Source organism: Nyctereutes procyonoides, unplaced genomic scaffold, assembly GCF_905146905.1.
Source record: "Nyctereutes procyonoides isolate TBG_1078 unplaced genomic scaffold, NYPRO_anot_genome, whole genome shotgun sequence".
Classification (NCBI taxonomy): Eukaryota; Metazoa; Chordata; class Mammalia; order Carnivora; family Canidae; genus Nyctereutes; species Nyctereutes procyonoides.
In genome coordinates this window covers 59,577,629-59,592,639 of record NW_026575047.1, presented here as the reverse complement: position 1 = coordinate 59,592,639, position 15,011 = coordinate 59,577,629, and the positions used below count along the sequence as shown (strand labels likewise).

General features: G+C 37.5%; 1 protein-coding gene across 5 annotated transcripts in view; it reads left to right on the top strand.

Annotated features, from left to right (window-relative positions):
- OCA2 (OCA2 melanosomal transmembrane protein) overlaps nt 1-15,011 on the top strand; it is a 389,085-nt gene that overhangs the window by 247,409 nt on the left and 126,665 nt on the right. For all 5 annotated transcript variants that reach the window (XM_055326878.1, XM_055326881.1, XM_055326880.1 and 2 more), the window contains 2 exons: nt 12,880-12,939; nt 13,538-13,642. In XM_055326878.1, the coding sequence (XP_055182853.1) occupies nt 12,880-12,939; nt 13,538-13,642 (165 nt within the window). The remainder of the gene's footprint in view (nt 1-12,879; nt 12,940-13,537; nt 13,643-15,011) is intronic.

The following is a 15,011-nucleotide window of genomic DNA, read 5'->3' as shown; positions in this document are numbered from 1 at the left end:
TAGAGACAGGGAACAAAAATTCATGAACTAGGTTGTTGGGTATAATAGGAAGAAGGTCCTCTCCCATCTCTGCCCTTTGGTTCCTGCACTCATGCTTTACGGTAAGTATGCAGGAGATAGTGACATATATACATTGTTCATTTATTTAAAACATATACTGCATAGCATAGGAGGACACCCCATCTTTGAAGAGTTTTGGGTTGCAGCAGGTAGTGCAGCTGAACCTTCAGCAGACCACCATTCTGTTGAGTACAGTGCTTCTGGGTAGTGGAGCACATGTTAAGACCAGTGGATTCTGGTATGATGTACTTCCTTCACTGTAATAGGAATTCCTGTCAAGGGAACTGGGGAGGAAACTAAAGATTGAAAGTGAATTCTGTAAGTCAGTAAATGATGGGGTTTAAGCCTTGCAGGATGAGAAAGTATGTTCTTATCTGTATATATATATGTATTTCTTTTCAAACAAATCACAAGAGCATTTTAAACAACAGAGATAGATTCTTTACAGTTGTAGAGACCAGAAGTCTGAATTCAGTTTTGGCAGGAGGTTTCAGAGGAAGTCTAAACTCAGGGTGTTGGGGCAGCCTTAGTGGCTTAGCGGTTTAGCGCCGCCTTTAGCCCAGGGCGTGATCCTGGAGACTCAGGATTGAGTCCCATGTCGGGCTCCCTGCATGGAGCCTGCTTCTCCCTCTGCCTGTGTCTCTGCCTCTCTCTCTCTGTGTCTGTCATGAATAAATGAATAAAATCTTTAAAAAAAATAAACTCAGGGTGTTACTTCTGAGGCTTCATGGGAAAATCATATGATTTTTCTCCTTTAACTTATTAGTCTGTTTGGTTACATTGGTATATTTTCAAATATTAAACCAGTCTTGCATACTTGGAAGAAATCTCACTTTGTTATGGTATATAATTATAATGGTTTATATAATATGGTATATAATATATATAATGTTTTTTCATACTTTTGTAAGTTCAGTTTTTTTAACACTTTACTGGGAATTTTTGTGTTTAAGTTCATGAGATACACTGGTATGTATTTATTTATACTATCTTTGTATGATTTCAGCTTCATAAAATGAGTTGGGAAGTCTTTCTTATATTTTCTGGGAAAGATTGTATAGAATTGGTGTTAATTTCTCTTTAAATGTTTAGTAGAATTCTATGGTGAAACTATTTAAACCTGGAGATAGATAGGTAGGTAGGTAGATGGATAGATAGATAGATAGATAGATAGATAGATAGATGACAGATTTTTTTCGTTCTTTCTTTTTTTCTTGATTTTAAATTATGAGGTTGATCTTTTTAAAGGTTAAAGAGATATTCAGATTATCTATTTTAACTAAGGTAAATTTTTGTATTTTGTGTTTCTTGAGGAATTGGTCCATTTCTTCTTAGTTATTGAATTTGTGGGTGTAAAGTTATTGATAGTGTTCTTTTTAAAAAATTATTTTATTTATTTGAGAGAGAGAGAGAAGGAGAGCATGAGTTAAGGGGAGGGGCAAAAGGAGAGGGTGAGAAGCAGGCTCCCCACTGAGCGTGGAGGCTAATGTGGAGCTCCATCCCAGGACCCTGAGATCATGACCTGAGCCAATGTCAGACACTTAACTGACTGAGCCACCTGGGTGCCCTGATAGTATTCTTTTACTATTTTTTTTAATGACTACAGTATCTTCAGTGAAATTCTGTATTTCATTCATGATCTTGGTAATTTGTATGTCTCTATTTGTATATTGTCAGTCTTGTTATAAGTTTGTCAGTTTTATTGATTCTTTCCAAAGAAAAACCTTCCCCCCAACCATTGTTTTTATTGTGTTTGTATTTTAATTTTGTTGATTTTTGCTCTGATCTTTATTATTTCCTTTCTTCAGCTCCATTTTGGTGTCCTTTGCTCATTATTGCTGGGTTTTTGAAGTAGGAATTTAGATTACTGATTTGAAAGTTTTCCTCTTGTCTAATGTCACATTTAGTGCTATGAAATTCCCCCTCAGTTCTGCTTCAGTTGCATCCTATGTATTTTGATGTGTTGTATTTTTATTACCATTCAGCTCCATGTATTTTAAATTTTACTTTGAGGCTTCTTCCTTGACTCATGTATTATTTAGAAGTATGTTGTTTAGTTTTCATATGTTTTAGAGATTTTTCTCTTGTCTTCCTGTTACTGATTTCTTTTATTCAATTATTGTGGTTGGAGAACATAGTCTGTATGATTTCCATTCTTTAACATTTGTTGAGATTTGTTTTATGACTCAGAATATGGTCTCTTGGCAAATCTACAAGGATTTGAAAACAAAGTGTATTTTGTTGTTGGCTGGAATTTCTATATATGTGAATAAAATGTTTTTGGTCCAGGGTTGTTTAGTTTTTCTGTATCTTCAATGATTTTTATATCTAGTAGTTCTATTAGATGCTGAAAGGGGGTTGTTGAAGTCCCCAACTATAAGCATGGATTTGTCTATTTTTTCTTTTAGCTCTATTGGTTTTTTTTTTTTTTTGCTGTTTTATTATTCCTTGTGTATACATTTAGAATTGTTATGTCTTTCCATTGAAGTAATACATTTATCATTATTTAATGACCTTCCTGGTCTCTACTAATTTTCTTTGTACTTGTCTAGCTGAAATTAATATAATCACTTAATTTTTGTGTGGTGATATCTTTTCCTGTCATTCTACTTTCAGTCTTTCCATATTATTGACTTAGAAATGATTTTTTTGCAAATAGCATGTAGTTGGGTTAGTTTAAAATTTACTTAAATTAGAACTTATATCTGGCACTTAAATTATTTATTTTCTGTTTATTTCTTCTGTTTCTAGTTTTTGTTTCTCTTCCTTGACTTTCTTGAACTTTTTGGGGTTATATATAGCTTGATTGATTTATTTTTAGAATATTTGAGTATTCTCTTTGTATCATTTTTGTAGTGGTGGCTCTGAGAGTTACAGTATACATTTGTGACTTAGTAGAGCTTAGTGAAGTGTGACAATCTCATTTCTATTGATATTTCTTTAACCTACTCTGTGACTATCATTATCTTGAGTATCAGATGATATTATAAATTTGTTTTAGTTATAAAATATGATATATAAGACCCATGAAAAAAACTAGCCTGTTGTATGCACGTTTCTACTCTATTGTTCCTTTTCTGATACCTTAGAATTCTCTTTATAATTTCCTTTGTGCTTGAAGAACTTCTTTTAAGCAATATTTAAGGGTAAGTCTGCTAGTAAATTCTTTTAGTTTTCCTTCATTTAAGAGTATCCTTTATTTCCTTTTAATTCTTGAAGGATAGTTTCACTGGATATAGAATGTATAGTTGACAGTTCTTTTCTTTAATCTCTCAAAATATTATATATCTTTTCTTCCTGGCCCTCATAGTTTCAGTTAAGAAGTTTTCTGCCATTCAAATTGATGCTCCCTTATAGGTAGTACATAATTGTCTGGATGCTCTCAGTATATATATATATATATATATATATATATATATATATATATATATATATTTGGTCTAGTTTTCATAAGTTTATGGTGTGTCTTGATGTGGATCTCTTTGGGTTCATCCTGTTACCATTTCCTGGGGTTTGCTCAGGTTTTTGAATCTACGGATTTGTGTCTTTTGTGTACAGGCATGTGTCTTTGCCAAATTTGGGGGATATTTCTGCTTTTATTTCATAAAATACTTTCTCAACCCTATCCTCATTCTTACCTTGGACTCCAATGACATGGATATTAGATTTTTAAATTTTATAATCCCACAGTTATGAGGCTCTATCACTTTTTTTCCAATTTGTTTTCTCTCTATTGTCCAGATTGGGTGAATTCTATTGATCTATCTTCAAATTCACTGATTCTTTCCCCTGTCATCTCTACTCTATATTGAGTCCATACTATGAGGTTTTTTGTTAAAGATTTCTTTTAAAAATTATTTATTTATTGAGAGACACAGAGAGAGGCAGAGACATAGGCAGAGGGAGAAACAGGCTTGATGCAGGACTTGATCCCAGAGCCAAAGGCAGACACACTGAGCCACTCAGGTGCTCCAAAGATTTTTAGTTCTATAATTTCCATGTGGTCCTTTAAAAAAATAAGCTCTGTTTCTCCACTTTGGTTTTCTTTTTTTTTTTTTTAATTTTTTTTTCAAGAGAATTCGTAATTAAGTATTGGGACATTTTAAGATGGGTTCTTTAAAACCTGTTTAGATAACCCAGCATTTGATTTATCTCAATGTTGGTGTCAATTTGATTGTACTTTGTCATTCAAGCTGTTTATTGTCATTTTGTTTTGTTTTGGTTTGGTTTCTGATATGAGGTGACTCTTGGTTGTATCCTGAATATTTTTTCCATTATTTTAGGGGAGTCATGCCAAAATCTTTTATTTTAGCAGGCAGTTATGCTTTAAGTTTAGCCCTCAGGTTCTGGCCTGTGGTCTATGTTTCCCATGAATTCAGTTTTCAAAGAGGGGGTGGAAGGGATTTTCCCAGGTTGGGCTGCCTGGGTTTCTCTGTTGGGAAGGGGGAGTCTCAGGTCTATAGGAATGAAGAGGCCTCCTGAGTGGGTGTTTGTTATAGTGGGATCCGCTTTCCTGTGGGGACCTCAGAACATTTCTTGGGCCATGCACTGTGATAGGATTCCTCTACCAGTGTCCCACAGCTGCTCTAGGTATCTCTTTGGCAGAGAAGGGGTTTCAGGCCTGGTGTTCAAAGGACTGAGATCCAGTTTTGTTTGTAGTGGCATCTCTCTGTAGGATCTACATGCCTACCAGGTTCTTCTCATCAGGGATGGACAGCTTTCCTGGCCACCTTTGTTGGCAGTGCTTGATAGTCCTTGTTAGGGGATCCCATTCTACCTGGAAGAGGACAAGCCCACATGGCTGCTTTCTCTTGCTGTGTTTGGGGGGAGGGAGGGTCAGAAAAATGTTGGTTCTTGGTGATGGATGATGATAATGATTCTTCCTGTTCTGAGGTACCAAACCAGTTTGCTTTCATATCATCACCTTTAAGAGTTCTCCTTTACTTGTCTCTTGATTTATTTCTAGGGTTTATAGTTGTGCTTAACAGAGATTAGCAAGCGGAAGGGGGTCTGTACCATTCTGTTTGGACAGAAGTCTCCTGAAATTGCTCATTCATTTATTTTTAATCTCTGTCGTTTTGTTTTTAGTTGGTTTCCAGTAAAGAATATACATTTGTTTGTATCTAATTTTAAACTGCTCACTGTTATGTCCTATATTTGATATATTGTTTTATTTCCTTGGTATTTCCTTTTCCGATCTATTGATGAAGTATATTGTTAAAACACGTTTTTATCTATTTTCTCATGTATTTTGAAGCTATCGATAATATTTGTCTTCTCTTAATTATTGGCTTAAACATTAAAATACATAGCTAAGCCTATCTACTATCATAAGAATAAAATAAGAATTGGTTATTTTAGGGATTTGAGAGACATTAAGTAAATTTATTGACTTTTCAGGTGGTAAACTTTGGTTTGAGAATCTTGGAGATACTGCTTCCATTTTTGCCCTGTGATATTGAAGAGTTAGCTTTTTTTAAAAAAAAAATTTTATTTATTTATTTATTTATGAGAGAGAGAGAGAGAGAGAGAGAGAGAGAGAGAGAGAGAGAGAGAAGCAGGCTCCATGCACCGGGAGCCCGACGTGGGATTCGATCCCGGGTCTCCAGGATCGCGCCCTGGGCCAAAGGCAGGCACCAAACCGCTGCGCCACCCAGGGATCCCCGAAGAGTTAGCTTTTAAATGCTTCTTAGATTTTTCTGGAAAACCTTTTGAACAGCAGATGTCCTTCTATACTGCTGCAAGTACCATTCATTTTCTTAGAATTTTGACAAGAACAATGACATTTGGGGTTTTCATAGCAGTGTGTTGTCCTTGTTGCACTTGAACTGAATTCCAAAGCCTCAACCATAGCTTATTAAACATGAATGATCTGGCTGCAGCTGCCACTCACACATCATTTTCCATCATACATTCATTTGTTTACTGAATCCAGGACCCAATGGCCTTATTATTAGGTGAAAGTGTATTTGTACTTGTCAGTTCTACCTGGGTGCTCCTCCTAAGCATGCTGCCAGCTGCCTAACAGTGCCTGGCATATAATAAGCACTCAACAAATATTTGTCAAACAAATAAAGGAATGAATGGGACTGAGCAATGTGGACTATTGCTTTATGAGGAATTTACATTTACTTATGTTTATAAATGAAACTTTGTGAGTTTAATAGTCATTCAGAATTGTCACAGGTGCTGTGTGAAGAGGGGCTCTTGGATGGATTCATCTAAGAAGGCTTTTTATGGGGATATTTTCATCAGAATCTTAAACCAAGAAGGAAGAGGAAAGAATTGTAATCTTTAGGCAGTATTAGGAAGCTTTGGTGATTTCTTGGTTCCTAAGCAACGAGTTATCCTTTTAAAGCATATTCAAGCTTTGGGTCCATTTCCTTCCTTGGGTGTCCAGGATGTTTGGAAAGTCTTCCTGTGCATCTAAATTTTTTGGTGTCTTTGTCAGTGGGACATCTTTAGCTATGCCAGAAGTCTGTCACTGAAAATAATGATAGCCCTAATAATAAGTGGGATAAGAGCTCTAATTTATAGATTTCATGTAATAATTTCATGTTAATAACTCATGCCAAATTCCAAAGCAAGCTTTACTGCAACATTCCAAGTTCTCTTTGCTATGCATCATTTTCTTGTATATAAGTTACTTTTTTTAGCATGTTACCTTTACTCATAAACCCTGAGGTTTATAATATAAAAGTCACATGTTTCTTATATCCTCAACTGTCTTAGGAAATGTTAAAATCAAATGAGAAATAATATAATGTGAATTAGTGAAAGAATGTTCATTCACTGGAAAAATTAATTTTGAGGAGTGCTGGCAGAGATCACTGCTGCCTACACCTGAGGAGCAGAGATTGAACACCAACATATTCAGATTTACAAATTCAGAAATACCAATGGCTTATTCTTCTTGCCTTTGGGGAAAAAATAACAAATATTGAAACACTCCCTTAAAAAATAAAACTAAGCAAATGAAAACACAGGAAAACAGCACTATTACTACCAAAAATACTTAATAGAATTTTAAAATTTAATCTTATTCCTTTAGTTTAGTGTTTTTTCAATAAGAATTCAAGTCTCTTCTAATATATTTCTTCTGTGGAATATAAAAAGAGATTGAAGTTGTTTTTATTTATTTTTTTTATAAATTAATTTTTATTGGTGTTCAATTTACCAACATACAGAATAACACCCAGTGCTCATCCCGTCAAGTGTCCCCCTCCGTGCCCGTCACCCATTCACCCCCACCCCCCGCCCTCCTCCCCTTCCACCACCCCTAGTTCATTTCCCAGAGTTAGAAGTCTTTATGTTCTGTGTCCCTTTCTGATATCTCCCACACATTTCTTCTCCCTTCCCTTATAGTCCCCTTCACTACTATTCATATTCCCCAAATGAATGAGAACATACACTGTTTGTCCTTCTCCGATTGACTTACTTCACTCAGCATAATACCCTCCAGTTCCATCCACGTTGAAGCAAATGGTGGGTATTTGTCGTTTCTAATGGCTGAGTAATATTCCATTGTATACATAAACCACATCTTCTTTATCCATTCATCTTTCGATGGACACCGAGGCTCCTTCCACAGTTTGGCTCTTGTGGACATGGCTGCTAGAAACATCGGGGTGCAGGTGCCCCGGCGTTTCATTGCATCTGAATCTTTGGGGTAAATCCCTAACAGTGCAATTGCTGGGTCGTAGGGCAGGTCTATTTTTAATTCTTTGAGGAACCTCCACACAGTTTTCCAGAGTGGCTGCACCAGTTCACATTCCCACCAACAGTGTAAGAGGGTTCCCTTTTCTCCGCATCCTCTCCAACATTTGTTGTTTCCTGCCTTGTTGATTTTCCCCATCCTCAATGGTGTGAGGTGGTATCTCATTGTGGTTTTGATCTGTATTTCCCTGATGGCAAGTGATGCGGAGCATTTTCTCATGTGCATGTTGGCCATGTCTATGTCTTCCTCTGTGAGATTTCTCTTCATGTCTTTTGCCCATTTCATGATTGGATTGTTTGTTTCTTTGGTGTTGAGTTTAAGAAGTTCTTTATAGATTTTGGAAACTAGCCCTTTATCTGATATGTTATTTGCAAATATCTTCTCCCATTCTGTAGGTTGTCTTTGAGTTTTGTTGACTCTATCCTTTGCTGTGCAAAAGCTTCTTATCTTGATGAAGTCCCAATAGTTCATTTTTGCTTTTGTTTCTTTTGTTTTCGTGGATGTATCTTGCAAGAAGTTACTGTGGCCAAGTTCAAAAAGGGTGTTGCCTGTGTTCTCCTCTAGGATTTTGATGGAGTCTTGTCTCACATTTAAATCTTTCATCCATTTTGAGTTTATCTTTGTGTATGGTTGAAGTTGTTTTTAAATTATAAATACCTTCAATAGACCTCTGATTCCAGTGTGAGAGAACAACATAAGAAGTTTATTTTTAGAGAATGAGTGGTTGTCTAACTTTTCTGCCAGGCACTGAACATGAGGGTCATTTACAAACAAGATTGTTAGTGAGTTCACTGGGAAGATACATGCATAATTCTGTGGAAAAATGGACACACACAAAAATTTTAATTTTTGGATGTTTGCAGCAAAAAAGATTTACAATGAGCTCTTTATCAATTTCAGTAATCTGTTTCTAACCTAATTGTGACATTCTCTAAAACATAGTGCTGTAATTTAAGTTCAGTTAAAATAACACCAATTATAATGTATTCCAAATGTTTATGAACATAGCTATCTATCAGCTGTTACAGTGTCAAAACTTTCAGTATATTTTAGAGATTTTAAAATCAGGATGTGTGTGTGTGTGTGTGTTTGATCAGGTCAGATTTTGATGGAGATTATTTTAAAATAAGATGAGGTATCATGAAAAAGGAAAATCCCGCAGGGAAAGGTAGATAAGTGGGTATTTCATAAACACCAAAAAGCACATGACTTTTTTTTCTTTTTTTAATTGAAGTTCGATTTGCCAACATATAGTATAACACCCAGTGCTCATCCTGTCAAGTGCTCCCCTCAGTGCCCGGCACCCAGTCACCCCTCCCCCTGCCCACCTCCCCTTCTGCAATGCTTCACTTTGTTTCCCAGAGTTAGTAGTCTTCCATGGGTTGTCACACTTTCTGATTTTTCCCACTCAGTTCCCCTCCTTTCTCCTAAATCCCTTTCACTATTTTTTATATTCCTTGTATGAGTGAAACCATATAATGTTTGTCCTTCTCTGATTGATTTACTTCACTCAGCATAATACCCTACAGTCCCATCCACATCGAAGCAAATGGTGGGTATTCGTCGTTTCTAATGGCTGAGTAATATTCCATTGTATATAGAGACCACATCTTTATCCATTCATCGAACGACATTGAGGCTCCTTCCACAGTTTGGCTATTGTGAACATTGCTGCTATAAACATTGGGGTGCAGGTGTCTTGATCTTTCACTGCATCTGTATCTTTGGGGTAAATCCCCATCAGTGCAATTGCTGCTGTTTTTTTTTAACTCTTTGAGGAACCTCCACACAGTTTTCCAGAGTGGCTGTACCAGTTCACGTTCCCACCAACAGTGCAAGAGGATTCCCCTGTCTCCACATCCTCTCCAACATTTGTTATTTCCTGTCTTGTTAATTTTCACTGTTCTCACTAGTGTGAGGTGGTATCTCATTGTGGTTTTGATTTGTATTTTCCTGATGGCAAGTGATGCGGAGCATTTTCTCAAAGCACATGACTTTCTATGTGACCTCTTAAATACTGATGTATTTGTACTTCCACCTTGGTAAAACTGATGGCCATGGGACTTTTAAGCATTTCCCTCAAATCTTATAGGATTCAGTTTGACTTGCATCCTTCTCTCTTTATCCAGAGTTGCTGTGTGACTCACGTTGACCTCTGTTACCCTGCAGAGGGCTCTAGCTATGCCCCTGCCCATGTCCCTGGATGGTGATTATGGGTGCACAGATCAATTGCAGAGAATTTGGCAGAGGAGAAATAGCATATTTAATCTATTTTTAAATCTAGAAGTTAGCTGAAGGAAGAGTATTTTAACTGAGTTACATAATATGAAAGAATATTGAATTCTAGTTCTTTCTTGGGGGTATAAACCTATTAATATTTATTCCTCTCTCTGATTACAACTGAAATTCAGGACAAAATACAAAAACCAAGTATACATGGACTCTGAAAAATAAACAAAACCAAGTAGATTGTGGAAAGGAGTTAATACTCTTGGAGAAGTGACCCTCTTGGGTTTTGTTTTGTTTTTGTTTTTTTTCTGTCTGAAAAAACCTCCAGGACAGGTAGGCCTCATCATGGCATGGCATGGTGGCATAAATGCCTAGCATTCACATAGTATCCTCACCTTGCACCCAGAGGAGCAGGGAAAGTAGCACCTGTGGGCTGGAGAATGAGGGAATTTCAAAAGAAAGAGCCAGGGAATCCCACACCCTAATTGCATGCATGAGCATGTACAATTATGAACGATGCATGTGTGGTACAGTCCCAGACCAGCCTAGTGAAGGCCTAGAGAACTATCTGAGATTAGAACCATTCATAGAAGTCTCAAATTCCTGTATGCTGGACAGGCACAAACCAACATAGCAAGTTTAAAGAATTCAACAGAAACTTGAACCATCTGCACAAGTTTCCAAGTGCTGTGAAATCAGCATATGTGAGACAGACCGAAACTACCATTGGAAATATGAATTTGAAACACTACCCATGGATGGGAAGACAGAAATTGTGATCTGAACTTAACTTCTAACTGAAAAGGAGAAGAAAAGATTATCTCCAGAAGATTATAACAGGACCCACAGTCTCCATATCTTAACATTGACAGTATCCAGGAGATGATATCAAAGAACTCAACATACAAGAAAGAGGAGAATGTAAGCAATTCTCAAGGGGGGAAAAAAAACAATAAATAGATCTTAATCCCAACATGATCCAGATATTGAAATGACCAAAGAATCTAAAGTAACTATTATAACATTTAAATGAAGTAAAGAAAAATAAATTTGAAATGAGTGAACATAGGAATCTTTAGGAGAGAAACAAATTATAAAACAGAAGCAAGTGCAAAGGTCAGAACTTAAAAACATAACACTTTCATTAAAAAAACTTTATGGGTTGAATAGCAGAATGAATATGACAAAGGAAAAGGTCAGTGAATTGAAAATAGAACAATATATATCATCCAGTATGAAAGGTTTGGTAGAGTTAAGTGTTACATATTTATTTCATTTCCATATTATAAAGGAGTTCTTATTATATACTTCTATTTTAACTTTCATTTTTCAACGAAGAGATCAGATGCTTCAAACTCAGTTATTAGATAGAGTGTTCAAGTATTTTCAATATTTTCCTTCCTGTTGTCTTACACTGCATACCATAGGCCTTGATATTTGGGATAATTATATGACACTATATAAATAGATAGTTTATAAGGACATATCAAGGTGTGGACATGGTACTGTGTATGTGTATGTCTGTATATGTATGTGTATGTATACACACATATATAATCATCTTTATTTGATATCCAGCAGGAAGTTTTAATCTGGTTTAGACCTGGCTTTTCTTTGAATCAATATATGAATCAATATTTCATTATAAAATGAAATAAAATAGTGACTACATTTATGTTTTGCAAATGAAAAATTTTATTTATTCATGGAATATTGTAAATCCAAAAAGTGATTCTTATCAGGAGGTCGAGGCTGATTTTGTGGCATCATTGGCACTGCCTGGAGACATTTTCGGTTGTCACACTGGGGAGTAGAAGCCAGGGATGGTAAACTTCCCACAATGTATAGGACAGCCCCCACAATGAAGAATGATTCAGTTCCTAATGTCAACAATGCTGACTAGATTTGTGAACAGATGTATCTAAATAGATTTGTCCTTATGATTTTGTTGATATAATAGTAAACCTGGTTGCAAATTGTGATTAAAAAAATTTGCATTCCACAGCCTTTAAACAAAGACTAACAAACAGCTGTACATGTGGATGGAGAAGTTGTAAACTTGTATTTAAACATGGTAAAGCTGATGTTTTCGATATTTATAGTCAGTCAGCATGGTGACATCACAGTGAAAAGGCCATATTTGAGAGGTGCAAGACACCTGAGTCACATGCATGTGAGTCACATGCATGTCTGATTCCCTATTGGTACTTACTGTCCAGGATGCAGTGGGCAACAATTGATGCCTTCCCTCGCTGTGCCAGGGTGGCAGCCTGAGCATAACAGCTCTTGCATTTACATCTCCTCCATCCAGTCTTCTTTCCTACCTTTTTATAGACGTAATTTTTTTCAATTACTGAGAAAAGTAATTTTTTTCTAGTACTGAGAAAAGAGTCACATGCTTCAGTTAAATAGACCTTTTCTTTTTTTCTTTGACAGTCATAAAAACCATACATTTTCTTTGATTTTTCTAAAACTCTGTGATGTTGAACTTCAAAAAAGAAATTTGAAATGCAAGTTATTTGAAAGATCTTCTATATGGAGTGACATTTCACTGTATGCAGTTGAACAGTGCTCCTATACACTGACCCTAAAGAGATGGCATTCCATTCAAATTTAAATTTAATGTGGACAGTAACACAAATCAATGAGAAATTCCTGCCTGTGGTATTGTGCTTCTCAGTGAATCTTCATTGTACCTATCTGATAGTAAATTATTTATAGACTGTATATTTGAGTCTGATCCTTTATAAGACATGAGAGCCTGGACCTGCTTTATGTTCACTTATTTTTATTTTACAGACCTGTTTTTTGGAAAAAAAATGCATATATTCTCAGTTTTAAACTGATTCTCATCATATATCCATTTCTTCTAGGCACTGGCACATCTCCACTTAATAGAATATGTCGGAGAACAGACTGCTTTGCTGATAAAGGTACATTAAATACTGCAACAGAATGTGCTTAAGCCACTGTTACTTTGATTTAAAAAAAAATCTGGTAAGAATAGGTCACAAATTATTTAAAAATTACAGCATGGAAACTTTTTTTATCCTGTGTAGCCTAGAGATGAAGTGAGACTTTTTCCAAAGAATATACAATTGTAGATGCCTACAGTTTTGCTATTAACCTTTAGTTAAAACCATCTAAGAAGGAGAGTGGTAGACACCAGTGTTAGTAAATGAATGCACAGCCCCAGAGGGCTCTGCTGGGAGATCAGGTCCATGTAACCAGAATGTGCTGCCACCAAGAATGGGACCATCTGGCTCCCCTCCCCAGGAGCTAATTGGCTTGGGTATGGCTGGGAATCACTCTTCCCAGTTTCCTGGAGACCCAGCTGAGGCTCCTAGTATTAGCCAGGAAAGCCCAGGCTGGTCCTGTTTGGACACCTGGGACTGCCTTGGTCTTCTCCTTTGTGAAAGGAAGGACTGACAGCTCTGTGAGCCTCACATGTCCTACCATCACATCTGCAGTATGTGTGATTTATCAATGCCACTGTGATACATAGCAATGCTATTATCTGCTCCCTTCCAGACGGTCCCAGAGGATCGGCGCCTCGCAACTGCCATCATCCTGGTGGTCTGGGTGTCAGCCATTGCATCGTCCTTGATTGACAACATCCCATTCACTGCCACCATGGTGAGTTGCACTCTTCCTCCATGTTATGAGGACCTGACTTTCAGCCTGGACATGACCTGGGCTCACTCTTCCTTCCAGAGGAAGCAGAGAATGAACCTTGTCCCCTTGCTGCACTCATAGAAAGGTGTCAGAAAGGTGGCAAAGCTTGGGTCCAGCTGGGCCAGGGGTGCTTAGTCCGTACTGCAGGCTGGAATCCATGGGCTTGCAGTGGGCAGTGTATCAGTAACTAGTTGTTTCAGGGTTAGTCAACTGAAAGCTACCATACCACATGGAAAAGACAGTCTATTGTTTTTTTTTTTTTTTTAATTTTTTAAAGAAAATTGTAAGACACCAAAGACAGGCTGGTTGAAGGCAAACATGAATTATTCCCCATGAATACAGAAGCCACCCATGTGTGGCTTCTTGCACTTGGCTTGGGCAGGATTTTGAGTTCTTTGTGTGGTCCTGACTGCAGCTGAGATTGGGATACACATTGAAGGCCTTATAAAAGGCTGGCAAAGCCCTGTTTCTGCTGTGTCTTCTGCCATCACTGATAGGTGTTTGGCAGAATTGTGAATCTCTGGTGTGGCAATGTAAAGGCAGGAATGGGGACTTGCATACAGGAACTGGGAGTCCTGTCATGAACACCTGAGGTCCCAGGTATGCTAAGCATGAGTGAACATTCCTCATGACTGGACTCTGGACAGGGGAATTTTCTCTGTTCTTGTGACCTTGATGGCCCAACCATACCCCTGCTCAACAGCCTGTGCAAGGAGACTCCTGGCAGTGAGGAGTAGGGCAGTGCTCTCTCTCACAGGACGTTAGGCTGACCTGACACTCAATGTCACTCACTCATTGCTGAGATCACAGTGTCTGCAGGTTGACACTCAAGTTACCTAGCTATTATTCTTCCATGGCCTGGACTTGTTAATTTTGAGCTAATTCTGTGGCTGTTATTATTTTGTCATGAAGTACTGAATTAGAGAAGTTGTACAGAAGTTGTTGAATGTCCTGGTTTGTACTCAGCAGGCACTATCATGACTGTGACTGTGATTCTGTGGCCCCACAGAGCGCCAAGGGCTGCAGCATTTCTCAAGCAGACTAAGGCAGCTCGGCTCTGGGCTTCTGACATGCCAGTTCAGCTTGTATGTGCCTTCTATTCTCAGATGAGGTAGTCCCCAGAAGAGACAGTTGTGTGCAAACCCATGAGGCCACACAGTGTGGCCACAGTAAACCTTGATCAGTCCCGAGGGGTCTGCATGTTCAGGAAGTTGCTACACCCTGCCTCCTGGGAGGCTTCTAGTTTCAGGACCCAGATCCTGTCTGGGAGTAGATGAGAGGGTACCTATTGTTAGAAATTTTGGCTCCTCCATTTTCTAAAAATATGACA